Raw genomic sequence first — 25,979 nt, forward strand, 5'->3', positions numbered from 1 at the left:
TCTGAACAGTATTTTAAACAAAAGCGCTCGGTTCTGCTAACGCTGCCAGGCGGCACCCGAAAACCAATGAACAGCAGCAGGAGAAGCAACACGAGCAACCACAAGACCAAGCAGCTCCAGCCCTGCTACCAAACTACAACATGCTGCTCAGCAGCGGAAAAGGAATGAAACGGAACCACGATGCCTCTTTCCAACCCGGCACCTTCACCGTTACGGCAGCGCTGGTGCAAACACGGACTAGAGCAAAGGGGGATGTGTTTTACCTGCAAAGCCACCTCTGAACTCAGGGCCGGTTCTGGTGTCCGCAGCCACATTGCATGCAGCCATCCCAGCAAAGAGCCTCCTCCAGCCCCACAGCTGGGGACAACTTCCCTCATCACCTCCCCAGTGCAGCCCCGGCTTTTGCTGCTGGCTGGTGCAAAGGGCTGAGCCCAGCACGGCTGCCTCCACCCCCTCGTTTGCAGCAGCCCCCAATTGCTAATTGCAGAAAACACCCTGCAGCTGCCAGAAAGGGGAGATCCCGACCCCCGGGGCTGGAGCAAACCCTTCCCTGCACGGGGCCGCGGATGCAGCAGCCCTCGGTCCCCGCAGCCGGCGCAGGTCAGGAGCTCTCGGTGGTGGCATCAGCCAGGGCTTCCTGTTGGTTCCCGCCTGAAAAAAAAAAAACACTGGGCCACTCGCAAGGGCTGGTATCTTGAAAACATTTTATTTCATCACTATTCTGTGGTAGCATAAATAAGAGCCGGCGACAGCACATCGAACGTGAAGACGGGAGAGCGGTGGGTGCTGGGCACAATGTAAACCGACGGCGAGGAGAAACCGTCGCACCGACGGTGCTAGGCAGCTTAACAGCTTGATTTACGTGAAAATATACACAGATAGATAGATAGATATAGAGGCAAACTAGCAGTATTTGGTGTCTTTCCCCGTGTGGCAGGCCTAATTCACAGGAACGTGATTGTACGCACCTAGGGTCTTTTTACGTATTTATGTATTAAAAGATGATACGCCTATGTGCACAGGTGCATGCACATACACACGCGCCCCTCCGGGAGCAACTCCCTTCCGCGGGTTTCAGCCTAAAACCGGACCCGAAGATGCTCTGGCGGTGACGGGCTGCGGGTGCCCGTCGCGGTGCGGCGGCGAGGGGCCTTCGGAGCCAGCAAAGGGCTTTCCCGGGCCGGCTCCCGACCGGACGGGAGGATTAACTTGCAACCCGAGTTAATCCGCAATGCCGTCCGCTTTCTCGGCGAGAGCGCTTGCAAATTTAAGCCCTTTCTGGAAACATGCTAGTTGAGCGAATCCACTTCCAGTTTTGTACCCAGGGGCATCTGCTGTCACACTTTGCATAGGAAAAAAGTTAATAGCGATAAACCATCTTCACTTGCTCAAGGACACGCTGCGTTCTCCCTTGTCGGGGTTTAGTCGAAGCGGCGCCCGACGCGTTAGTGCCGTACGGAGGATACGGTGCTCTTCTACTTACTCCAAGGAAAACGCCGGGGTGCAAATCCCGCCCCAGCTTCCGTTCATGCAGTAGCTTTCAGCTTTAGTGCAGAGGCCTTTTTTAGTGCTAGACAAGACTACAAGGACACATTTCCAGTTAGCATGTGGGCTCTTGGCAGGTCACTCGACTTCTGGCTCATGTTCTGTGTAAGTGGATAAAATAAAATTAAAGAGCGAGTATAAACAGAGAAAGTTCATTTATAAAACGTCCCGGGAAGTTAATTATTCTTCGGGCTGTTACGTAAGTTTTTTAACTCCAACTGTAGCTGCCGGATCCGTATGTCTTTCTGCGAGAGCTCGTCCTTCAGCCGCCGGATCTCGTCTTGCTGCCGGAAGAACATGCGGAGCAGCTTGGGAGAAAGGAGACAGAGGTGTCGGGACCGCGCTGCCCTTCCCGCCGGCCCTCCCGGAGCCGCGTGGTGCCGTTCCCGTTCCCGGTTCCCGGCTCGGTCTGCGCTGCCGGCTGCTTGCTCCGGTTTAATTTTCACCCTCCAGCTCGGTGGTGTCGGCTACGCCCGACCGGGAAGCGCGGCTGTAGGAACCGCCCTCCCTCGCGGACCGAGGTGTTCCAAGAGGGAGGGTTTTAAGCAGGATTTTTAGCAGCCTAACGCTGCTCGCTCTTCTGGGGCATCCTGCAGCTCATCTGCAGCAGGACGCCTCGCGCCGGAGGGAAACGCGCCGCGTGGATTTTTCAGGTTGGGAATAAGAGCAGAGACGCGGCACCGGCGCTCGGCAGCAGCTCCGGGGGCTGCAGACCTCGGCGGGTCCGTGCGGAGCCGGTGGCAATGCCGGGGCCGGCGCATCCCCCCCCCCGCTTACCTCGTTCTCCGTCCGGGGCGGCACGTTCTCCAGCAGGTCTATGCCGTTCACCACGACGCTCTTCTTCTCGCGCGCCGGCGCCTTGAAGACGATTTTGGACGTCTTCTTGTAGCCCTCCTTCAGCGACATCAGGATGGGGTCTGGGGGGAGGCGGGCGGCGGGTCAGCGCGCGGCCCCGGGCCCCCGTCCCGCCGGCACCCTGCCGGACCCCGGCGCCTCCCCGGCCCCGCGCTACCTCGGTTCATCCCGCTCAGCCACTCGTCCGGCGTCAGCGCCGGCTCTGTACCCGGCGTCATCGGGTAGATGTCCTCCTGGTACGTCTCCGACTGGAAGCACGGGGAAAGAGAATAGCGGCGACGGAAGCAACGCAGAAACGCGGCGTTTCCCGAGGCCCCGGGGTAAAGATTCGCGAGCGAAAACTTCGCGACCCGCGGACGCCCCTCGCCCCGTCCCCGTCCCCATCCCCGTCCCCGTCCCCGTCCCCGCGGCACTCACCCGCCGCGGCACGATCATGGAGATGGGCTCGATGAGCCCCTTGAGGGTGACGAGCTTGTAGAAGCGGAAGACCTCACAGGCCGACACGTCCAGCCCGTGCTTCGGCATCACCCCTGCGGCGGCAGGAAAAATTGCAGGAATTGCAGTCGTTCGGGAAAGTTTCGAGGGCCAGAACGGCAGGAACCGCGCGGTCGCTGGGGAGGTTCTGCGGCACGCGGGGCGGGTGAGCGTCCGCACCGTCGCAGCGGAGCGCGGGGCGCCGCGGAGAGCTGGGCTGCGTCCCTCCGCGCAGAGCACGGCGCAGGAAAGACCAAATCCCGGCAGTGCAAACCTGGGAATCTGGATTAACTCCCCAGCGAGTCCCAACAGCGCGGGACAGAGCCGAGGGGGGGAGAGCGCCGAGCCGGCGGCAGGGGGCTGGCGATGCACCGCGCGTCCGTCTGCGACCCTTAACGAAACCCTCCCGCCCTCCTCCGCCTTTTCCGTGCCCTCGGCCGGATCCTCACCCAGGCCCTTCTGCGGCGCCGGGGAGCGAAACTCCATGAGGTAACTCAGGTAGGGCTTCTCCGAGCCGATCTCGTAGTAGCGGATGTTGCCGTCCCCCTGCGGCGCGGGAGGGAGGGAAGGGTCAGTGCTGCCCGGCGGCAGGGCTGGTGCTGCCGCTCCGGCAGGCTCCGACAGCTCCCGGCTGCAGCGCTGGCGGGCCGCGGGAATGCAGCGCGCTCTCCGCTCTGCAGCGCCGGCGGGACGCGGGAACGCAGCGTGTCGGCTGCCTTTGCACCGGCCCCGGCGCCCGCTGCGCTGGGCGAAGCCAGTTTGCACCGCTGCCGCCTGCCCTTGCCCCGCGTGCAACGCTAATTAACGAAACCCTGCCATAATTAGCCAAACCATGTTCTCCCACGCGCTGTTTGCTCGGGAGAGGGGTCCCTCCACCTGCCTGCTGCAGATGCATGCTCGGGGGGGGGGGGGGTTACTCTGCCGGTAGGGGAAAACTGAGCCGCGGGAGAGCAGCGCAGCGCAGCGCGGCACGGCACAGCCAGCCTACCTTGCCGGCCAAGTACAGCATGTGCGTGTCCGCGTCGTAGAAGGGGAAGAGGAGGCCCGAGAGCCCGTCGATCTCCTCCTCTATGAGCGGCATGGACAGATCTTCCTGCGCAACAGCACCAGCGTTTTAGGCACCGCGAAGCGCAAGGCGGGAGCGCGCCGCGGGGCCGGGACGAGCGCCGCGCTGCCCCAGCGGCATCCGCACGCCGAGGCAGGAGCCCAGCCCGGGGGGGACCCGGCCGCTGGGGCCCCGAAATGGCTGCTTTTGGGGCGGCAGGTTTGGGGGTGTTTTTCCTGGATTCGTGCATTGCACAGGAGGGGGCAGGAAGGCGCCGCGGAGCAGCACCGGTGCCCGGCGTGCCGCCGCTTCCCGTCCCTCCTCCTACCGGATTGCAAGGGCGACATTTCGTTTTCCAAAACGCCTGAAGGGCTGGAAGCAGCCGGGATGCCGAGACAGGCACAAAACTTCCCGCTTGGCCGCGACCCCTCCAAACCCCCCCCGCACGCGTCCCCGGCGCGGGGCGGCCGCCGACCTGGTCCCAGAGGGCGATCTGCCGCGTGTTCCAGCGCGAGACGCCCGTCGTCAGCAGCCGCTTGGTGCTGCCCAGGAAGACGACGCGGTTCACGCGGTGGTTCTTGCAGCTGGCCTCCTGCAAGACAGCCCGCGCGCCGCCCTCAGCTCGCTCCAAACGAGCTGGGCTCCCTCGCGGCAGAGGTGCGTGCAAGGTCCCGCCACGCGCAGAGCGCCGCTGCTTGGGCGCCGGCAGCGCCTGGCCAGCGCTTTGCCGCGATTCGTTAGGATTCTGCCCCGGTATCTTATTTCTGAAGCTAGCTGCCCGCTGGCGGGGGGCAGGCGCAGGGTCGGGGGGGGGGGGGATGCACACGCTGCAGCCTCCCCCCCCCCCGGGAAGCCCCGGCTCTGCCCGGCGAGCGCCTCACCTGCAGCACGCGGCCCGAGCGCGGCTCGACGACGCGGAGCCGCTTGTCCTTGCAGCTGGTGGCCAGCAGGCTGCCGTCGCCGTTGAAGGACATGCAGAGGATGACGTCCGTGTGGCAGTCGATCATCTTCACCGGCTCCCCGATGTCCAGGTTCCAGATGAGCACCTGCGGCGGGCGGGCGGATGGGCGGGGGGGTGAGGATGCCCCCAGCCCCCCGCGGCTGCCCTCCGCCCCGGCCGCTTGGGCAAAGCCGCTGAAATTTGGCTCCGGTGAAGCAAAGCCCTCCGGAGCTGCCGGCAGGGCCCAAGCAGAGAGGGAGCGCTCCGTGCAGCCCGGCCCTTCCCACCGGGAACGCGGATGAGCTCCGCGACTCATCGCTTAGGAAAGCCCCCACATCTCCATCAGGGACGGACGCCGGGATTTCAGGGCTTGCTATTCCCGCAGCGCCGGGTCGGCCCGTGTGTTGCACGGTCCTTCCACAGACGGCAGGTCCGTAGGGATGGCGGGACGCACCATGCGCGGGAATGCCGGCACGGCGCCTCGTTTTATCTTGCACCGCGGCACCCCTCTGGCCCCGGATGCGCAAAGGGTCTCGCAGCACCTCTGGCCACACTTTGCACCTTGCAGCGGCTCAGCCCGGCCACAGCCGCCCCCGGGAGCCCCGGGAAACCCCCCGGAAAAGCGCCGGCGGCGGCAGCTCACCTTATAGTCGTAGCCGGCGCTGAAGAGGATGTTGTTGGTGGTGGGGTGCCACTCGACGAGGCCCACGCGCCGGCTGTGCCCGTACAGCTCCAGCACCGCCTCCGTCATGTTGCGCTTCAGGCCCCCCTCGGGAATCTCCCATATCCGCACCTGGGCCGGGAGAGGAGACGGTTGGGTTCCGGCAGTGGCGCCGAAAAACGGAGCGCCTGGCTGCTTCCTGCCGCCCCCCGCGGAATAAAGCCTTGAAAGCGTCTCCCTGCTCCTCGATTAAACCACTCCACCTAATTCCTTGGAAAACCAAGGAATTAGCTTTCGCCCCTGTGGCAGGTGGCCGGCGCGAAGCTGAGCCCTTGCCCGTCTTGGGGCCGGCAGCAGGTAAAGGCGTTTTGCAGCGCAGCCCAGCAATTCCCGCCGGAAAAGCCAAACGGCAGCGAATGCAAAGCACCGTCCTTTCGGCTCCCATTTTCCTGCTTTGCCGCTCGCTCAAGCATTTGCATTTGGGGGTGAATTGGGGGGGGGAGCTCAGCCCTCCGGCCCCCCCAGTGCCGGCCACGCGCGAGCGCCCTGCAAGCAGCAGCCCGGCCGGCTGCACCCAGGGAGACGCCGCGCCGCTGCCTCGGGGCTGGAAGCTAATTACCTGCAATATTGCAGGGAAAAAACCCGTGCAGAGACCCGGGCGAGGGCAGAGCGATGGGGCTGAGGCCCTGAGCAGCCCCCGTAGAGTCACCGGTGTTTGTTTGGGGCACGTGGCGCGCGGAGAGAAGGGAGTTAGGAGAAAGGTGCTTTAAATCCAAGTCGGATCAGACATACGATTCTCAAAACGGAGATTTCAAAGCAGAGCGTGACAGGAGGAAGGTGCAACAAAACCCGAAGTGCCGGGCGTCCGAGGCAGCGGTTATGAAACCGGCCGGTTACGGAACTGCCGCCACCAAACCTCCGCTCCGGCGAGCTCGATCGGCGCTGGCGCGTGGGAGCTCGGCACGCAAGATGCCTGTTGGCGCCAAAGCCCCACTCCCGCCTCGAAACGCCCTCGGCGTCCTCAGCCCCTCGGCGCCGGCTGCGCTCGGAGGCTCGTTGCAAGCGGGGGATTTGCAGCGGGAATTTGGGGTCCCCGCTAGCGAGGGGCGCGGGGAAACCCTTAGGATTGGGATGCCCTTCGGATGCCCAGGCTCCCGAAAGCATCAGCAAAGGGCGGGCACGTGGCAGCACCCGGGTTAGGAGCCATCTATATAGCCAAAACGCCACTTTTGGGGTATAAAAGGGGGCATTAAAGCCGGTGAAGCGTGTGCCATGCCGGTATGGCCGGGCATCCTTGCCGGCGCTCCGCAGCGCGGCGTCGCCTCCGCAATCCCCCCCCGCCGCTGGCGAACGAGCAGTGCCTTCGGAGGCTGCCTGGCACGACGGGCTATTTTAGGCAGGTTTCCTCGTTACCATGGGCACTACGACCCGAAAATAGACTTATCGGGCCCGAACGCGGCGCGAGTGCCATTTCCTAGCCGGTACGGCTGGCGCGGCCGGAGCCGAGCCAGAACGAAGCGCTGCGTCCCAGAGCCGTCCGGGGATGGGAACGCTGCTTTGGGAGGTGCCGGCTCCGACAGCAGCCCCCGAGGCTCGGCCCGGGCCCCAGCAAGAGCAGACGTGGTGGGAAGCAGCCCGGGAAGCAGGAGGCTTCCTCTCCCGCCCCAGACCTTTGGGCCCTTCCTGACGAAGCTGCTAATTGCACCCCCAAACCGGCATCGCCCACGGGGGGGGGGGGGGGTCGCGCTCCGGCGAGACCGCCTCTAACCGCGGCCGTTAGCGTTAGACGCCGCCGAGCCGTAAAATCCTCGTGTGCCACCTCCAGCAGCGTCCCGGGGTCACAGGCGGTGAGTGGTCACCGCCACGGTCCGGCCCGGCGAAGCGGAGCCCGAAGAGGGGTCTAGCGGCAGCGTGCACCGACGCGGAGGAGGCTGCAACGGCGACGGAGCCGAGCTCTTCCCCGCGGCGCCCGACCGTGGCGCGATGGGCAACGGCCGCGAGCTGCGGCCCGGAGGCTCCGGTCGGACCTTAGGAAACCCGGCGTCCCTAGAGCGCGGCATGGCCCTGCACAGCTCCCCGGGGAGGCAGGGGACCTCCGAGCCCGGAGGCTTCCAGACTCGGCTATAGACAACGCCATGGCCAAGCTCATCTCGTGCCGGCGGGAGGCCGGAGCGGAGACCTCCAGGATCTCTTCTCATCCACGACTCCGGAAACGAGAGGGGGAAGAAACCTGGATGCCCCAGGCAGCCTGCGGGGCAATTAGCTTCCCGGGTTCATCAGTGGCGGCTCGGGAAGTCGTCCCCATCCCTCCTCCCTCCCGACACCTCCAACAACGGCACGGAGCAGGCTGCAACTCAGAGCGGGCGGCAGCTCACCGTGGCTCACGGCCGCGATCTGAACCTTTTCCCCTCGGAAGCCGCCTTGACAAGCTTTCAGCTAGCCAAACACACCGAGCCGAGGGGGAGGAGGAGACGTTAGCTGAGGATATACGGCGGCATGGCGAGCTCAAGCGAGGCGGATCTGAAACCGGGTCGCCACGAGCCCTGGCTGCTGCTGAGCAGAACGGGCTGCGGTTTCTGCTCTTCTCCCTTGCGTAAAGGCTTTTTTTTTTTTCCCCTTTACGATACACCTTCCGGGAGGGACTTGCTTGTGTCCAGAAGATAGCGGAGGCAGCAAACATCAGCGAGACGGGGCTGCCCTGGTCCAGCCCCCCCCGGGCTGCCGGCACCACGCGATGCAGCAGCAGCGACTCCCAGCAGCATCGCTGCCGGCTTCGCACGGGACGCTGCCGCCTGCCTGCAGCGGGGACGGAGCCGCAGACAGCGACGCCGGAGCAGGGACCAGCAGCACGTGCACCCGGAGGAGCCCGGCACGCGGGATGGGGGAGGTATCGGAGCGAGCCGCTCCTGGGAGGACGCTGCCGGCGCGGACGTCGGCTCCCGAGACGCCGGCTCCGACCGCTGCTACTCACAGAGGTGTCTTCGGAGCAGGAAGCGATGATGTTTTCGATGAAGGGATTCCACTTGATGTCGAGCACGTTGCCCTGGTGGCCGCACACTTTGGGGTAGTTCGGCTCAATCCGACCGGTCTGCAACAAATGACGAGAAAAAGAGAGATAAGCACGGCCGGCGACACAGCGGGCCTTCCCACGGCCGCGGGGACGGCGGCGACAGCATGCCGCGGCGCTCAGCACCATGCCCGCGCCGTCTGCACCCTCCTGAGCGGTCCTACACCTTCACTGCAGCCAAGTCACGCACAAAAAGAGAGTCACTCTGACCAAGGTACACATGCATACATGTATATATATATATATATACACACACACTTTTTTAATATATATATAAACACACACACATATACACACACTTTTATATAGATAGATAGATAGATAGATATACACACACGCGCTCCATAGAATGAATCTTTAAGGCCTTGGGGAGCAAGACCAGTATGGATTAATAACGCTAACGTAACGCTTATGCCATGTATCTCACGCAACCCTTTTCCCTCTAGGGAACACGGATGCTCGCCAGGATTTAGGGCGGCTCCATTCCCGGGACGCCGGCAGAGGAACCGCGCGCGGATCCCGCTAGCGCAGCCGCCCGCTGACTCCCCCCTTCCCGGGCGGGTGCAGAAACGCGCTGGGGCGGCTGCGCACCGGCACGGGCACGCGGGCAGCAAGCTTCCCCCCGCGCCCGCAAACTAGGTCAGCGCGCGACGCGGCCGCTAAATATTTGATGGCGCTGGCAGCGCTGGCCGTCCGAAGCATTCAGCGCCCGGCTTCGCTAACGCGCTCGTGCGACGCGCGGCTGCGGCACGCCGGCCCGGGCTCCCGCTCTCGGTGCGCGGAAGACAAGCAAGCAGAAGCTTAGCAAAGAAAAATATACCAGGCCCCCCAAACCCCTCCCAATTTACTGCTTATTAAGCAAAGACTTATCCTAGAGCAGCAGCTCAAGGTATCCGTACGTTCACCAGCTGCACATCGGGCCGGCCCCTAATTACTCGGCTGCTGCAGCGATGCAGGTCGTGCAAGGACCGAAACACGGCAGCAGTGCCCTGGTCCCGGCAGCTGGTGGTGGTGGTGGTGGGGGGTTAAGGTTTGGGTTAGTTTTCCCGTGCAGCCCTGCCAGGGCATTTTGGGGCAGAAGCAGCGTTGCAGCCCTTTTTATAGCATTCGCCTGTTTTATTTGCTCAGCGAAAAGCCCGTTTCCGCTCAGACAAAACCGTTCCAAGCCATCCTTCGGACACGGCGCACGTATAAGATGCGCGCGCGGCTGGCCCTAAAACGCAGGGGGATTAGTTACGTGGGTCATCGCGGTTATCAAGGTAAAGGAAAAAAGATAGGTGTCCGCTCTCGTCAGCGCCGATACGGGCACAAATTGGCGCATCCAGCAGCATCGCTGCCCGGGTAACAGGGTCGTTTGCAGCCGATCCCCTCTGCCCTCCCGTGAAGCCTCTTGTAAACCCGCATTAACGCCCGCGGGCGACAGCACGGGATTACAGCCCTGCCAGCGGGCCGATGCCGAGCCCTTGACGCCAGGCTGCTTCCCACCTCCGAGCCGTGCTCCGATTAGGGCGCGTAAGGCCAATTCCCGGCCCATACGGCACCCGGCTCGTCGGCACCGCAGCGGCCGCTCTCTGCCGGGGTGATTTTAGCCTCCACCAGGGCCCATTGCGGTGGCATCGGGCCGGGTTTGACGGATGAGCAGGACGGAGCTAAGCACGGTTGCAGACGCTGGAGCATCCCACCAGGAGCGCAACGCGTTACAGCACATCACCGGCGCAGGCTGGAATCTCCTTCTACCCCGTGACGAAGACCCTCCCTGGGGACCCGGCTCTCCCCGTCTCCTGCTCGTCACTCCACATCCGTGCAATGGGTCCAGCAAAGCGACAGCCCCCGGGATCTCCCCAGGATCTCGATCCTGGCACCCCGGAGGCCCAGGGCATGGAAAAGCGAGGCCCAAGGATGAGCGTGACCAGCCAAGCGCTAGTATCAATAACGCAAGGGAAATCGTTAGCAAACACAAGCCCTTAATTAAAAAAGTGGGAGAAGAGGAATCGAAGCTGGGAACGCCTCTCCCGTGCCAACACGGAGCTCGGTGTGACGCTCCCCCTTGGAAAAATGGCTCTGATTGAAGAGCTGGTTTCCAACTAAATTAAGTTTTCCAAAGGAAAGAATTCTGGAAAATGCTGCGTTTGACTGAAAGAACATCCGAATGCCCGAGACCAGTATTTATTTTTCTGCCCCTTGCTGCGGTGCCTTCCTGGCCGTTTCAGCCGTTCCCGCCTCTCGGCGCTGCTCCGAGAGGCTCCCGTGGGCTGGGGCTCCAGGAGGTGCCGCTTGCCCTGCGGCGGATGCTCCGGGGCCAGTGAGACCCGCACGGTGCCCAGGGCAGCACAGCCCGGCCCCGCATCAGCCTATTCCCTTCATCGAGTCACTGCAAAAGCCAAACCACGAGAAATCATTAAAAAAGAAAAAAAAAAATCAGATTTTGTGTTCTTCAACTTTTCCCAGGGAAAAAGCAGGGCATCGCAGGGGACAAGCGGACGAGGTTCGGGAGAGGGACGGCGGAGGCGGGAGGCAGCCGGTCCGAGAACAGGAGTCTCCTTGCTCCGTTCGCGAGCGGAGCCTCCGCCGGGTCCCGCGACGCCCGGCGGGACCACGGACCCCCTCCTCCCGCCACGCGTTAACGGCGTGCGGAGCACGGCTTTCCGGCTTATTAAGCACAAGGGCCGACACCGCCTGCCCGGACAGCCCAGACCATCAGCTTTCCTCCCCGTGTTCGTGGCTGCATTAGCGCGACATTATTAACACGCTGCCTAGAGTAGGAATTTGTGCAGCAGTCCGAGAGCACGGACCTTTCAACAGCACAAGTTAACACACGATCGCTTCAATTTTGAGCAACCAGCTGAGTAATTTCCTTTGCAGAGTAGGTTTGATGTTTTTTTTGTCAAAATTCATTAGGTTTTCCAGAGGGCAAGACAGGGTTCGGTTCCTAGCAACCCTGCCTGTCCCGGAATGCAAGGGATTTGCTTAAAATACGCACACACATGGAGAAAAGCGGAGCAGAGCCATGGAGCAGCGGCGCCCTGGGCCATCAGGGTGCGATGCCCCCGGTGTCCGCAGACCCCAGGCAAAAGCGGTGGCAGCTTTCGAGCCATTTCCACCTCTGGGTCCAGATCCATCCCAGTGAACCTCTTCGCCAGCGTTGGACTCAAGTGAAGGGAAGTTTTATTGCTTTAGATCCGCTAAGCGGCATCATTTTGTCACACAGATATTTGATTCAAAATTTTTTTTTTTTTTTTTTTTGCTTTTCAAAAACTGCCAACTTTCCTTGAAACGCAAAAAACAGAACTTCTCCGAGTTCCCGTGTTTTCTGTGAAGAGCTTTGGATATGGCAAGAAGCTTCATCCAGCTCTCTGCGCTCAAACCAATCACACAAAACTTCAGAAACAGCATCAACGCCATCAAAACCTGTCCATGGATGAGAAATCCTCCGGGATAAGGACAAATCCCACCAGCCCAGGCCTTGTTCCCCACCTATTGGCTCCCCACAAATTCTCCCTAATCTCGTATTAGCTTTTACAGGGGGATCAAGGAAGTTCTGCCTGAGCCACAGCAGATTTATGGGTTTCCTAAGAAATCCTGGAGTACGTACAAGTCTCTAGTGGCTGAGATTAGGAGAGTAAGCGCATTTTCTGCTGTCATTTAAAGGCCTCTCCTACTGGAGGATGAAAGAGGAAGAAACAGAACAGATTTCACGGAACCAGGGGAGATTCCTGGCTTCTTCCAAGCCAAGCTTTTCCAGAAAAAAAAAAAGTTTAAAAAAAGAATCAGATCATGTTCTAGTCCCTTGTTACACAAGGTGGCTCTTCAGCCGCACGTGTCCCTAGGAAAATGCTGCCCCAGGAGAGAGCTGCCGCCCCACCGGCTCTGTCAGCGGCTCCCGGAATCCGGGCGCGGGAAAGGAGCGGGGCAGCAGCGCGTATCCTCCTGCGAATCCCCCCGCCGCGCCTGCCCCAGCGGGGTGTCGAGCAGGGTGTTTTACAAGGATGCAGGTTCGGGTATCGGGTGCTGCCCGCGGGCGAGACAAGCCAACGCGTGGCGGCGGCGGCGGCTCGCGAGCAGCGATTTGCACAAATTAAAACCCCGAAGCCTCGCTGAGGCGGGATCTATCCGCACCATAAAAGCGGTAGTAGCCAGCACCGAGCTTGTTAATTAAAAAGACAAAAGCCCATATAACGTTCCGGCTAAACCGGATTACGGGCGTTTAAAAAGGAACCCGCGTTTAGGGGTAACAGCCAGGCGCTTCTCCCCGGCGAGGGCGCGCTCCGTCTCCCGTGCAGCCGGCAGAGGGTGCAGGCGCCTGCGGCCGCGGCCGCCGCCTCGGGCGGGACGGGACGGGACGGGACGGGACGGGACGGGACTCGCGTCCCCCCCGCCGCGCCGAGCTCTGCCGCCTGCGCTGCTCCCGGGGCGGCGGCGGCGGAACCTCCCGATCCGGCGCCGGGCGCTTAAAGGCGGGGGCCGGCGGCAGAAGCGGGTTTCCCGCAAAGGCGGGGAGGTCACGCAGCGCGGCGCCCGGGGAAACGCCGTGTTTTCTGCAAGCCCCAGGTTGGAGGAGCCGCCTCCGTCAGCCCAAAGCGATGCGGAAAACGCGGAGAGAAGCGAAAGGCAGCAGGCGAGGTCTCCCGCGCCCCGGCTCTGCAGGCGGAAATGCCCGAAGGATCCGCATCGCCGAGACGGAGAGCTCCCGGGAGCCCTCCGCGTGCCGGGGAGCCCTGTCCAGGGGGGCCGGGCACGGGGAAAGGGGCTGCTGCGGGGCCCCAGCGCTCAGAGCCCCGGGGACCGCTTCAGCGCACGGGAGCACCGAGAAGCAAGGGCGCTAACCCTGCCATGAGCTTGCCCGTTCTCTGCAGCCAGGGTACTCAGGCATCCTGTGGAGGTGCCTTAACCATGTGATGAGCTTGCCCGTTCTCTGCAGCTGGGGTGCTCAGGCGTCCTGTGGAGGTGCCTTAACCACGTGATGAGCTTGCCCGTTCTCTGCAGCCAGGGCGCTCAGGTGTCCGGCAGAGGTGTGGGTGCACATGAGCTCCCACAGGCAACGCACGTGCTGCACACCACGAGCCAAGGAGATGCCGCCAGGACAGGGGGTCCCAGCCATCAGACCGCAACGCACCCATGCCCAGCAGAGGGGAAGAGCTGCTGCAGGCCGCCGGGCTGGCAGAGGAGCAGCCACCTTCTTGCCCTCTCCCCCAGGCCCCGCAGCTCCCAGCACCCACCCCACGGGACCACGCACCTCCTGGGGGGCACTCGCACCCGCTGGGCTAGCAGAGGGAGATGCACCCGCGTGCAAGCCTCAGCAAAGCACGGCTACAAAAAGCAGCTCTGGCACGAGTGCAATTTTGGATTTCAGCTTCCTGCTCGTAAATAAAGATGCCCCCTCCGTGCTCTCTGCTTCCTCACGTCACGCAGGCAGGTGACATCCTCCAGCAGTGCAAAACAAACCACCCTCACCCCCTGGAGCAGCAAAGATCCTCCCACGGCGGTGCGAGCAGTGCCAGGGCATCCCGAGCGGCCGCGCAGGGCTTGGGCAGGGCTTGCTGCACCCTGTGGATGCCCCAGCAGGTCACACAAACCGCCCCAGCAGGGAGCTGAGCCCCCCTCGGAGCCTGGTTTATGTAGCGCTACCCAAATGCAGCCCAGCTGGAAGCAATCGCCACCCTGACGGAGCCCATCCCCGCTGCGCCCAGGCAGCTGCCCAATGCTGCTGGTGCTGGTGCTGCGGGAGCCGCTGCGGGATTCCTGTGGGAGCGTCGCCCGCGTTGCGCCGTCTCTGTGCATGGCCCTGCAGCCCCCCGCACGGGCCTATCTTTTCAGAATTTCCCTCTGCCCTGCCGAAAAGGTGAAAACGCGCCGAGACCCGAGCGGAGCCAAAGGCAGCTGCTGGGACGGGCACCCGCCACGAGGCTGCTGCGGCTCCTCCTGACGCGCGGGAGGGGTGAAAAGCGGGGGGCTGTTTTGCAGAAAAGCAAACCGACCCGTGCACACGCCAGAGAAAAGATTTACCCAGCATTAAAGATCAGCAAACAAATAAAAGCAATATTGGATATGACGGCTAGAGAAAGCGATCGGCTCGCAAGTATTGTTTTAAACAGCGGCTGCTTCCCCGCTCGGCCCCGGCCCGAGAGCATCCATTGCAAAGCTCCGTGGAGGGCGCAGGGGAGGATTAAGCAGAAGCGCGTTCCTGCCAGCCCATGCTGGAGAGCAAAGGTGCAGAAAATGCCACGGGGCTGTTGGCAGGCAGAAGGAGCGGCCACCGAGCTCGCCCAAACCGCCCGGCCCGCGCCAGGCGTGATTTTGCTGGCGGTGCCGGAGCCAAGCGCAGGCAGGGGAACATACGGCCCCGAGCGTGCAAACGCACTGTGGCTTTAAGCATAGAGCAGAGGGGTTTTCTGCGGCAGATTTCTGACGGGAACAGAGGGCAGAGAGCTGAAAAAAAGGAAAGATGGCAGCAAATCAAATCCTGCGTAGATCCGCAGTATCTAGGTTACCTTAATTATGTTCAGCTAAATATGGATGCCAATTAATTAGATGGCTGCTGACTTCCAAAGAAAATTAGTTTACTCTTAATGAGCTAATCAGTTCCTATTTAAAAAAAAAAAAAAGGAAAATTATTAAATTGTACAAAGGAGCGTGCAGCCACTTGACATGGGTTGCCAAGGTCTGCTCCGACCGGAATTTATGCGGCGCTAATGTCTCCGCGCTCAGTCTGCCTGGGGATTTCCGCACAGATGATCCTGCCGGAGCAGCTTGCAAGCCATGCCGTGCTCCCTCTGCTCTCGTTCCCCTGGGATCGTGCTGCATTGGCCAGAAAAATGGGATTCGGTGGGCAATGCCAGCTTAGCGGCTCCTGAGTCAGGACCACCAACAACTGGTGTGTGGACGGGCTCATTCACCGCCGAGGGCTGAAAGTCGGGGAAAAGAGGCAGGGATGGAGACTGGAGCGTGCCGAACGCTTAGATAAAGCTCCCGGTTTTTAGAATATTAATAAGAGTCAAGCTGTGCATTGCAATTAAAACGCTGATTACAGCTTCTTCCATCTGTAGTTGATTCTGCTCAAGAAATTAAAGAAAAATTCAGAAGAGGCATGAAAGTTGCACGGGAACAAACGCCAAAAGTCGGGCGGCGAGCGCGAGCCTCGGCTGGCCGCCGGCAGCGCCGGGCGCTCACGCTCGGGAAGCAAAGCAGAGCAAAGGTAATATCTATTGCACGCGCCAGGTCGCTGCCGGGAGATGCAGCTCGGCCCCCGCGGCGGCGAGCACTCAACCGCGAGCGACCATTCCTGGCAGGCGCCGCTTTCGGCGCGCGCGGTCCATTCCCACAGGCCCCTTTCCGAGGAATCAGCTGAATTTCCAGGAGTTTAAAACTGCATGGACGAGGGACGTGCAGATTTGCTCGGGAACTCGCGCAAGGAGCTGAAGCCAGAATGTCACAAACGGCATTTCGGGAAGCAGCCGGCTGCTCCGCTGCCGGCCCGTGGATCCCGGCTCCGCGCCCCGGGGCCCAGGCAGGGAACCGACGCCGATTAAAGCGCGCTGGGGTATTTTTAGTCTCCCCATCCGCCCCCGTTTCGCCCTGAACAATACGGCCTTTTCACGGGAACGTCCTCGCCGGCATTTCTGGCAGCCCGGTGACCCCGCTGCCGCCGGCCGGGCACGGCCGGGCGCCGGATCCGTGTTTCTGCCCTGGCAAAAGCCGGGGCCGTTCCCGCGGCGGAAGACACAGGACCGCGCTTGGCCAGCGCTCGGCGCAGCCCCGGCCGGATCCGGCCATCGAAGGGGCCGCAAGGAGGGTTTTGCAGTGGGGCCGGGGGGGCCGAAGCGCCCTACCTGCTCCAGCGGGATGACGAGGAAGGAGCCGCCGCCGGCGCTCTCCGTGACGATGGCGAGGAAGCGGGCGTTGACGGCGCAGAAGTGGTTGTCGTGCACGTTCTTGGTGATGGGGATCCCGTCGAAGCAGTGCTCCCGGTTCGCCACCTTGCCGTAGACGTTGCGGAACTTGGAGCTGCGGTACTGCGGGCGCCATGACATCTGCCGAGGAGAAAGAGCCCCGTCAGGAGCCGAAATCCGGGCGTCCTGCGGGGACGTCCCAGCGGGAGCCGCAGGCGGCGCCGGGTGCCGAGTCCCCGCACCGGCGCGTTCGAGCACCCTTAGCGCCGCGTGCTCTCTGCAACGTCGCGGCCTCGAGCTTGCCGGCTGGTTTTAACACAACCGCCCTTTCCTCCCAGCCGGGCTAAGCCGCGCCGCAGTACGGCTTTGCCTGACTAGGCAGGGCAGTGTAGGAGCAGCACGGATTTGCAAATATAGCACCCTTGGGAAAAGGCGAGGCGTCTCTCTGGTGCACGGCACAACTCGCAAAAGGCAGCCAAAGGCTCTATACTGTTGCAAAATCCAAGCCGATACCCTTTTCGGAAGGAACTGCTTATCCCGAACACCCAGCACTGCTATTTTATGTACTGAATTAAGGCTTTTAATGCAATGACTTGGAAATGGCTTGATCCGAATAACGTGAACTACATAAAAGCATGCATCGGAGCAGGCTAAGAGCACCTGGGCAGGGAGCGGGTATCAAACAGTTATTGCATCTGATCTTCCCGCCCGAGCCCCCTTGCACGGCTGCCGCCTCGCGAGGGGGGACGCCAGCCCGGCCGCTCGGGGACAGGCCGCCAGGGCAGCAGCGGGCAGGAGCGAGGCGCTGCCCGGAGCAAGCCGGAGCGCCCAGGCGTCCGCACGGAAACCAGTGCGCTTCCGCCTGGACGAGCAGCACTTTGCTTGTTCTCACTAAGGGAAAAGAAGGCTTTTTTTTTTTTTTTTTTGGGACGATCCTTACGGCAGCACAAGCGTTCCTGAATAAAATCTACGCAGATTGAAGGCACTTTCGGTGTGCAGAAAAGCGTGAGCACTTAAGCCACCTCCGAGCAACGTAAGCACTTAGCGCTCTCCAAAGACGCTGCTAACTGCACGCCTGAGGACTCGCAGCGGTCGTGTCTTTGTAACCGGCGCCTGTCGACAAAAGCATGCAAGTACGTACTTAAACGGCGGGTCAGCCGCTGAGAGCGTCTCCCGGCGAGCGCCGGCGCTCCGCAAACGCTCCCCGCGGCCCGCCGCAGTGCCGAAGAGCCGCGTCAGCCCCAGCCGAGCTGGAGCGGCCGCGTGCAGAAATATTACATCGTACTGCACATTGCATCATGTTGCTTGCTTCTGGTACGACATGGCTAATAACTTGTCACGAGCTCTTAAAAACCCGGCACGGCCCCCGCTGCCCGGCAGCTTTTCCGCTTCTGCATCCTACAGCACCGAGCGCGGCCGCGTTGCAAAGCTCGGCGCGGTGCCGCGGCGCTGTCCCACCTGCCGCAGGCGCCGCTTTCAGCATTCCAGCGTATTGCTTTTTCTTTTTTAAAGCTATTTGTTCCGCAAAGCCCCAGGCTCGCTCCTTCGGCCGTGTATTTCCTGCAAACGGTGCCGAGCAGCCCAGGGGCCGGGGCGCAGGCAGCCAGGAAACGCCCGTGGGGTATCCGGAAACAGTGTCGCCCAGCTGCATTCCCGCACTGGGAATAGCTCTGCGTCCTGCCATTGAAACCAGGTGCTCGGGATCCGGACGGGCAGGAAAAGGCCGCTCGGAGCACAGCTCCGCTGCGGCGCTGGAGCAGGCAGCCAAGGCCAAGGCATCGCGTTCCTGTCGGAGAGCCGTCCCGGGGAGCGGCACCCCCTCGGCAGCGCTGGGTGTCCCCCGCAGCACCGCGCTTCCCACGGGAATGCTGCAAAGATTTGCTGTCCGTGAAAAACAGAGCCCGCCGGGTGGGTGCAGGATGCTCTCGTGCAGCATGCGCATTCGCAGCAACGCACGGGCGCCTCCTCGGAGCAGCCGGCGGCCGCCCGGCGCCAACGTGCATGCCCTTTGCAACGTCTAGCAAGGCTGCAAGTTATTATCCGGAGCATTTGCAATCCTACAATACATAATTTTTACGAAACTTGCTCTTTGAGTAATTCTCTACATTTCGCTGACACTAATGGGCATTCTATTTTTCCATCACCTTGCTCTCAGTGGCTCAGAGATATTAAGAAAATACTATTGATTTATTGGAGTCATTTTCATCCATCTCCGAGAATCAGACTAATGTGCCACCATTTCCAAGATTCATTCTCCTTCTGCATTATTCTTGGACTCCAGTTTTTCCTTTCATTACAAAACTCCTCCTCCGTCTTTGGTTGAGCAGGCCTTAAATGAAAAACGGGAATGCTATAAAACACTTTGAAGTAAGGTAATAAAATAAATCACATCCTCAATCATGACGTTCAGCATCAATATTAAACCTCATGAAACTGCAGCAGCGGAGAAACGCTCCAGCATCTGCTCCAGCATTTCCCGAATCGTTGCAGTGTTTTAGTTGTTTAAGGAGTTGAGGGGAAGAGCGTGTGCCCAGGTCCCAAGCTGGAAGAGGGAAACCTCCCTTGCGGCAGCAGTTAGGGCAGAAAACGGCAGCACTGGGAGCCGCACGGAGCACCGGGCGAGGGAACAAGCTCCGGCCGGGCGGAGGGGAGCAGCATTTCGCCCGTTTTTTTGCTTCGCAGAAGGGATTTTGGGGAAGAGGCGCCGTTGGAAGCAACCCAGGGGAGCGCTACATCGCTCCCGGTGCATTTGCCCTTGCATCACGCCTGGGCCATTGCTCAAAGCCCGAGGCAGGCGCGCAGCCCCGGAGGCCGCGGGGAGACGCCGGGAACGGCACCGCAAGCCGAGGGCCTGGCGCCGGCAGCCCCGGCGAGGCTTTGCCAAAAAAAAGAAGAAAGCAAAAAAAAAAAAAGCAGCCCTTTGCAAAAGCCGAGCGGGCGGACGGCCGCCGAGCGCGCGAGATGTAGGGCAGGCAGCGGGCGGCTTTGCGTCGCCGCTAACGCTGGATTAAGGCGATGACGGCAAAGGGAGCTGTTAGGAGCCGCGTCCCGGCTCCAGGACGCCGGCGGCCTCCCGGCGCCGGGGGGGGGACGATGACAGTGACCTGCCCCCCGCTGCCTGCCTCCGCTTTGCTTCCTGCAGGAGTTTGCAGCCGGCAGAGAGGCGAATGCCGCTCGCCCAGCAAAGGAAGCGAGAGGCAAACCCAGCCCCCTGCTTGGACTCTTTCCTGGTGTCCTGGCAGCTCCCGTCTTTCCCTACCGGCAGCAGCAGGGCGCAGCTCTTGTCTCAATGTGTTTATTTTTAAATGCATCTTTTCAAGCATCGGGAGCCTTGGCAACAGCCGTGCGGAAAGCGAGCTTGCAGGAAGGAGAGCCCACACGGCCGGAAAGCGCGGCTAGGCAGCAAAGCGGGCCGTAAGCCCTTCGTAAGCTATATATCCTATAAATAGTTCCTCTGAACCCGCCTCCGTCGGGAGAGCTCGCGGAGAAGCGGCTCCCCGCCTGCAGCCGCTCTGCCTGACCGCGCTGCGATTCCCACGCCGGTGCAGGCGCCGCGGCAGCCGCCGGGAGAACCGGCAATCGCTCTTTTCCCAGCAAAGCTGGGGCTTTTGCGGGAGGGTTTTGCAGGAACCCAGGAGCCAGCATCCGCCCGAGCTCGGCGGTCTCCCGGCACGGGGTTCGCCCAGGGCCGCTTTTCCTCCCCGCTCTCCAACGCGGAGCGAAAGCGTCGAGGCCGCATCCCTCGGCGCCGGAGGACGGGGGTTGTTTTCCACCAGGGAGGTCAGCGGTGCTCGAGTTTGACATTTGCAGTATTGATCGGCCATTCCGGCAAAATGAAGATGTTACTGGGCAAGAAAGCGCTGCCGATTTGTTTGCAAGAGGCAGCAGGCAGCAGCCTGCTTCCAGCAGCGCCGAAGCAAAGGCGCCGTTTCCATTTCTCGGAAATGCCCGGCTGCCGCATCCCCCCTTCCCTGCCCCGGGGACCCTCATCGCGCCTCCCACGCGGGGAAAAAACACCGAAACACGTCGTGCGAGGCCACGTTAGAGGGCAAACGCCGGGGGCAAGCGGAGCTGACCCGCGCCAGCCCCGCAGGGCTTCGCTCAAACCTGGAGGCTCGAGCGGCTCCGCCGCAGCCAAAACTTGTCCCCAGCTCGTGCGTCGTCCCTGCGCACCGCCGGGGCTCTCCCAGCACCGGGGTGGCTCCTGCCGAATCTCCCTCCCGCCTCCCCGTTCACCGCGGACGGATTCAGCGCGCCAGCATCACCCGCGGCGCGTTTTTTCCCATAAAAACGTTCGCCACCGCTCTGTGCGCCGGCGTCTCCGCGGCAGGTCCCCGGCGGGGTCCGTCATGTTCGGGGTGCTGACTTGCGCCTTGACGCTGCAGAAAGGGGCGCGAGGACCCACCTGCGCCCCCGGGGATCCCTCCTGATCCCGGTCCCCCCGAACCCCGCGGCTCCCGGGGAGCACGGGCCGGCAGCACCCCCAGAGATCCCTCCCAATCCCGGTCCCGGTCCTCCCCGAACCCCGTGGCTCCCAGGGAGCTCAGGCCAGCGGCACCCCCAGAGATCCCTCCCAATCCCGGTCCCGGTCCCCCCGAACCCCGCGGCTCCCGGGGAGCGCGGGTCGGCGGCACCCCTCCGGCGGCCCCTGCGCGAGCACAGCACCTAGCGTCGCGCCCGCGCTGCTGGAACCCGCGCCCCGAAGAAAAGCTCCAAATCAAACAGCTATATTTTGCTAAGATACCCGGGCCTGCCAAAATTAGTCATCAAACGCTTATTGTTCCATGCACATGCGATTAGAGCCAAGCAAATGCTGATTTTAATCTCTTCAGTACGCTAATGCTCTGATGCTTCTCAATTCAACCTTGAAAACGGCTTTTGTTCGCGTTAATGGCTTTCATGCTAACGAGCCTCGGCGAGGTTTAACATTGAGGCACATCCCGTTCTTCATTTTAATAACAATCCCGCTGCAGAGGGCAACGCGCTCGGGGTGGGAAGACGTCATTTAGCCCCTGCCGCCCCCACGGCAAGTTTGGGACCGTCCGGATTCACAGCTGCCCCCGAAATTCAGGGCCCAGCTGAGGCCCCCGGCGGCATTCGCAGCCCTAGCATGGCCCTAAAAGCCGAAGGGCCGGGAAATGCCGCGGAAGCGCTTTCCACGGAAAGCGTCGCCCGCGGGGCACCTGGGCGTTCGCGACGGGGCCGAGGCCAGCGAGCTGGCGGGGGCTCGGGGCAGGACGCGGATGGGGATGGGGAAGGAACGAGGACCAACCCCCTCGCCACGGCTTCACCCCCCCGCAGGAGAATAGCCGAGCGGTTCGGCACGTCGGCGACGGCCATCGGAGCCGCAAAACCACGCACTGATTGCGTGGGAACGTCGCGGGGGAATAAGCGGGTGGATAGCAACTTCTCTTGGCGGAGACCAAGCAGAAGATGGGGCTTGGAAGGGTGAAGGGAGAAAAGAACCTCCTCGGCAGCGGGGTACGTTCCTGGTCCTGATGCGGGTTTAACGCCCACCGAAAAGGAATTGCCATCGGGTTCAGCAGCCCTCGCGGTCCTGGCGGGGACCGAGCGCTGGAAGGGGCTGCCCGCGAGGCTGCGGAGGCACCGTCCTCGGAGATACGCCAAAGCCATCGGGCACGGAGCTGGGCAACCTGCTCCAGGGGACCCTGCTCGAGCAGGGGGTTGGACATGACGATCTGCAGATCATCCGTGCTGCGACTCCGTGCCTTGCTCCCGCAGGGGCTCGCCGGGAGCTTTCCGGATGAGCGTGGTCAATACGCCTTCCGAGGGCCAGGATGGAGCGAGGCGTTCTCCGTGCTCCGTTTTCGCCGTCTCCTTCAGGGATGCGGCACTGGAGAGCTTGGCTGGAGCAACGGCGATGGGAACCACCCCGGAGCCACCAAGCCCCGGGCAAGCGCAGCGGCGAAGGCGTCTGGCCGTGCCCGGTCCGGTGTCGCCCCCGAGTTGCCCCGTTCTCAGCGGCCCGACGGAGCGGCGCCGGCTGCTGCCGGGCTCAGCGGGGCTGGGACCCCCCACGTTAATCCCAGGGATGGAGGTGGGCGACGGCAGCTAGTCGGGATGCTCTGAAATCCGGTCGCCGAGGTTCGGCCCCGAAACGGCCGCCGGATTCACCCTGCCGCCGGAGCCGCGCTCCAAGGAAGGGTGCGACGAGGGGGGCTGGCACGTGCGGACACGGCGTGCCCGCTGAGGCTTCCTGAGCCGCCGGAGAACGCCGCTGCTTGGGGATTTATGATGATATTGCACGGCCGTGGCGGCAGGGATGCGTCGGGCACAGCCTGCTCCGAGGAGCTGCTCGCCCGCTCCGAGGAGCCGCCGTTCCCGCAGTGGCTGGGCCAGGACGGGGCACGTTTCCCATTGCACCAGGCATCCCGTGGGGCTGTTTCCATAGGAAAAGGGACCTCACACCCTCCGCCGAGGAGCTGGGCAGAGCAGGCACCGGTTCCTGGATCGCCATGGAAAACGCGGCCCCATGGAGGACCGGGGGGAGGCATTGCCCTCCCTGCGCCGCGCCGGATCCGAGCGCGGTGCCGGCGGCAGACCCCAGCCGCAGCCATCCCGAGCCGCCTCTGCCCGTGGGGCGCTGGGGTCCCCCAGAGCCCGGCAGTGACCCCGCACCCCGGCGAGGGCCCGAGGGACTCGATTTCGCGCCGGCACCGCTGGTTTTGGGAAAGTCACTTGCCCTTAGCGCAGAGACGAGGAAAAAGCGGCAGAGAGAGCTGCACGTTTATCCGGCTGGCGAAGAGCATTAGACTCACGCTGCAAATATTAATCGCATTAACGCCGTCTGCACAAAGGACACGAGACACACGAACATTTCCGAAAAGATATTTGCCAGCTTGAGCTCCGTCCAGCCTGGAAGTGCGCGCCTGGGATTTCCCCCGCGCTTAACTTTTCAATAATTTCCGCTTTCCAGCGAGCGCCGGCTGCCTGGGGAGAGCCGTTGCCCTTCCCCGGCGGCTGGGAAACGGCACCGGATGGGCCGCGGCTCCGGAGCCGGCACGGCTCCTCGGCTGCCCGCCCTGCTCCGGCTCCGCTCGCTGCCGCAGCGCTCTCCGTGAGCGCAGCGACCCGTTTTGGCCCATTTCCGCCCCAGGAATCGGTCTGGGGGCAGCCAAGCAAACCCCCCCGCAGCTCCCGGGCCCGCTGGCTGAGAAGAAACGCGAGGCTCCTGCTTGTCAATAAATCATGTAAAGAAGCAGTTTCCTTCCCGCTCTGCTTCCCGACTCCTTCCCGCCCCACGAAGCCAGCAGAAATATTCTGAGGAAGTGCAAAGGGGACGGGGAGCAGCCCTACGGCCCGGCTTCCCAGGAGCCCGGAGTCACCCCGGGACATTGGCACTGACCGCGGGACTTCGCCCTCTTTGCGGCTTCTTGGAATAATGTTTCCTTTGGGGCAAAAACGTTGCACGCTTGTTCTCAACTTGAGAGGTTTTCAGGAAGCTTAGAGGGGGAAAAAGTCTCTTTTCGTGTCCCCAGACGAGCGGGTAACTGAACCGGGCGCCGCTCCACGAACGTTAGTCCCTATCGGCGTCGGCAAATCACGCCGCACATAATCAAGGCGACTGAGTCAGGAGACTCGATTACAGCAGCTTTTTCCAGCTGGGATCCAGCCGTTTTAAGAATAACAAGTGGGGCTGCCTAGCAAGCCAGGGAAAGCTCCCCGGCGCCCGGAGAGGCGGCAGCTCCCGCGGGTCCCTGGGGCCGCGCACCCCGTGCCGGGACCGATCCCCATCGCGGGGCTCGGGGCTGCGCTCCTGCACAGCTTGCAGCATCGCACGGCTTCCTCGGAAGTTTGTCCCAGCTGGGGGGCAAAACTTTTTCCCAAAGCGAAGGAAAAAAGAAACAAAAAAACATCAGGAAGGAAAACAAGCGCTTTCTTCTAAACATTTCCAGCCTCAGAAGTCGGCTTCCCGGCCAGCCCGAGGAAGCGCCAGCGATGTGCGGCACGAAGGGGAGCAGGGGAAGGTCAGGCGCAAAGGCAGAGCAGACCGCAAACGGCTCCCGGCGAGCCGGAAACGCCTGCGACGGGACAGGACGGGATGGGACAGGATGGGACAGGACGAGCCGCCCTCGCACCCGGCAGCTTCCCGGGGAAGGGGCGCACGAAGCACCCAGGCCTTTCTGCCCGCTTTCCTGCAGACCAGCGCGGTGCGCTCATCATTCCCATCCATTTCTCTCTATTACGCCTGCCAGAGCCTTAAAGTTTGCCTTTTCCTCACTTCCTTGTATTTTAACACGTAACGCCATAAACCCAGGTTTCTTTGCACTTCATCCAGCCATGGGAACAGCCGCAGCTGCTCCCTTTGCCGGGGCTTTGCAACGAGCCGCCGCAGAGCTGTACAGCCCTGGGGACGGCGCGGGAACGTGCGGGGCCAGCAGCGGCGCCGGCGAGCGCCCGGCCAGGTCGGGTCGGGTCGGGGGACGGCAGACAGATAGAGAGAGGCGGGCGTTGAACCACTTTTGGGTGCAATCGCTGCACGTCGACGCCAGCGCACCTGCAGGCAGCTAACCCTTAATATCCTGCTATAGCCTGGAATTCACAGGCGCGGCGGGACGGGACGGGACGGGATGCGCCGGCTGGGGCTGCGGCAGGAGGGCGAGCGCCCCGGGGCGCCTGGCACGGCCCGCTGCGAGGCTGCACGGCTCCCGCCGCGCTCACACAGCCGCTATTATTCCCCGGGGAATTTACAGCCGCTGTTGTGCACGCGGGCACCAAGGCGCCTCGCGGCACCATGAACCCAGGCCGGGGCCGGCTCGCTCCGGCAGCCCCTATCCGTGCCACCGGGATGTGACCCCCATCCGTGCATCGCTCCGGCCCCAGGAACCTGCCCTTTGGGTCCTTCCCGTTACCAAAAGGCAGCGGCAGCGGCGGCTCCAGGGCACAGGCCAGCGGCGATGCCTCCGCGGGACTTTCCCGCGCTCCGCCGGGGCAGGGGAGAAACCCCCCGAGAGGCAGCGGCCGCGCTGGCCGCGCGCCCGGCCGGCTGCTCCGCAGGGCTTTTCTGTCCGGAGCCGTGCTGTCATCCGCCCTGCGGAGCGGGAGGTGGGCGAGGGCTTCTGCATCCGGCCCAGCAGCTCGCCGGCGCCTCCGGAAGAAACCGCAGCACAGAGAGGGGGAAAGCAGCGGGTCCAGGCTCCTCCTGGAGGAAAGGGTTTCCCGCGGGAGCGCCGCGCGGACCCCAAGAGACGCATCCCGGCCGGGCTTTGCAGCGAGCATCGAGCAACAGTTTGCAAAGAGCCGCTGTGGCCGCTCAGCCTCCGACGGGATTTTCCACCGCGCTTCATCCAAACCCGCGTCCCTGCCATCGGCCAGGCTCGGGTCTCAAGGGTTCAGCCCGATTTCCTGTTAAATCTCGCAGTCGTCGGGGCCAGGCGGAGGAGTCGCCCGACGTCCCGGCCGCTCCTCTTGCGCCACGCTGGCTTTCCCCGGGCTCGCACCCCCCAGCAGCGCTTTCCCGGGACGCCCGCTCCCGAGGCTCGGCA

The 25,979-nt window shown here is 62.6% G+C and overlaps 1 protein-coding gene across 3 annotated transcripts in view; it reads right to left on the minus strand.

Moving 5' to 3' along the window:
- Positions 1–687: 687 nt before the first annotated feature.
- The window catches only part of CORO2B (coronin 2B), a 31,575-nt gene continuing 6,283 nt past the window's right edge, over positions 688–25,979 (minus strand). For 2 of the 3 annotated variants that reach the window (XM_067305243.1, XM_067305245.1), the window contains exons 2-12: positions 16,414–16,614; positions 8,492–8,608; positions 5,503–5,652; positions 4,801–4,965; positions 4,395–4,511; positions 3,863–3,967; positions 3,324–3,420; positions 2,818–2,930; positions 2,558–2,648; positions 2,323–2,462; positions 688–1,853 (exon numbers count right to left, since the gene is read on the minus strand). In XM_067305243.1, coding sequence (XP_067161344.1) covers positions 1,722–1,853; positions 2,323–2,462; positions 2,558–2,648; positions 2,818–2,930; positions 3,324–3,420; positions 3,863–3,967; positions 4,395–4,511; positions 4,801–4,965; positions 5,503–5,652; positions 8,492–8,608; positions 16,414–16,614 — 1,428 coding nt within the window. In that variant the 3' untranslated portion in view covers positions 688–1,721. The remainder of the gene's footprint in view (positions 1,854–2,322; positions 2,463–2,557; positions 2,649–2,817; positions 2,931–3,323; positions 3,421–3,862; positions 3,968–4,394; positions 4,512–4,800; positions 4,966–5,502; positions 5,653–8,491; positions 8,609–16,413; positions 16,615–25,979) is intronic. The other variant, XM_067305246.1, reaches the window with a different exon arrangement.

The sequence above is a fragment of the Apteryx mantelli genome, chromosome 15, assembly GCF_036417845.1.
Source record: "Apteryx mantelli isolate bAptMan1 chromosome 15, bAptMan1.hap1, whole genome shotgun sequence".
NCBI classification, from domain to species: Eukaryota; Metazoa; Chordata; class Aves; order Apterygiformes; family Apterygidae; genus Apteryx; species Apteryx mantelli.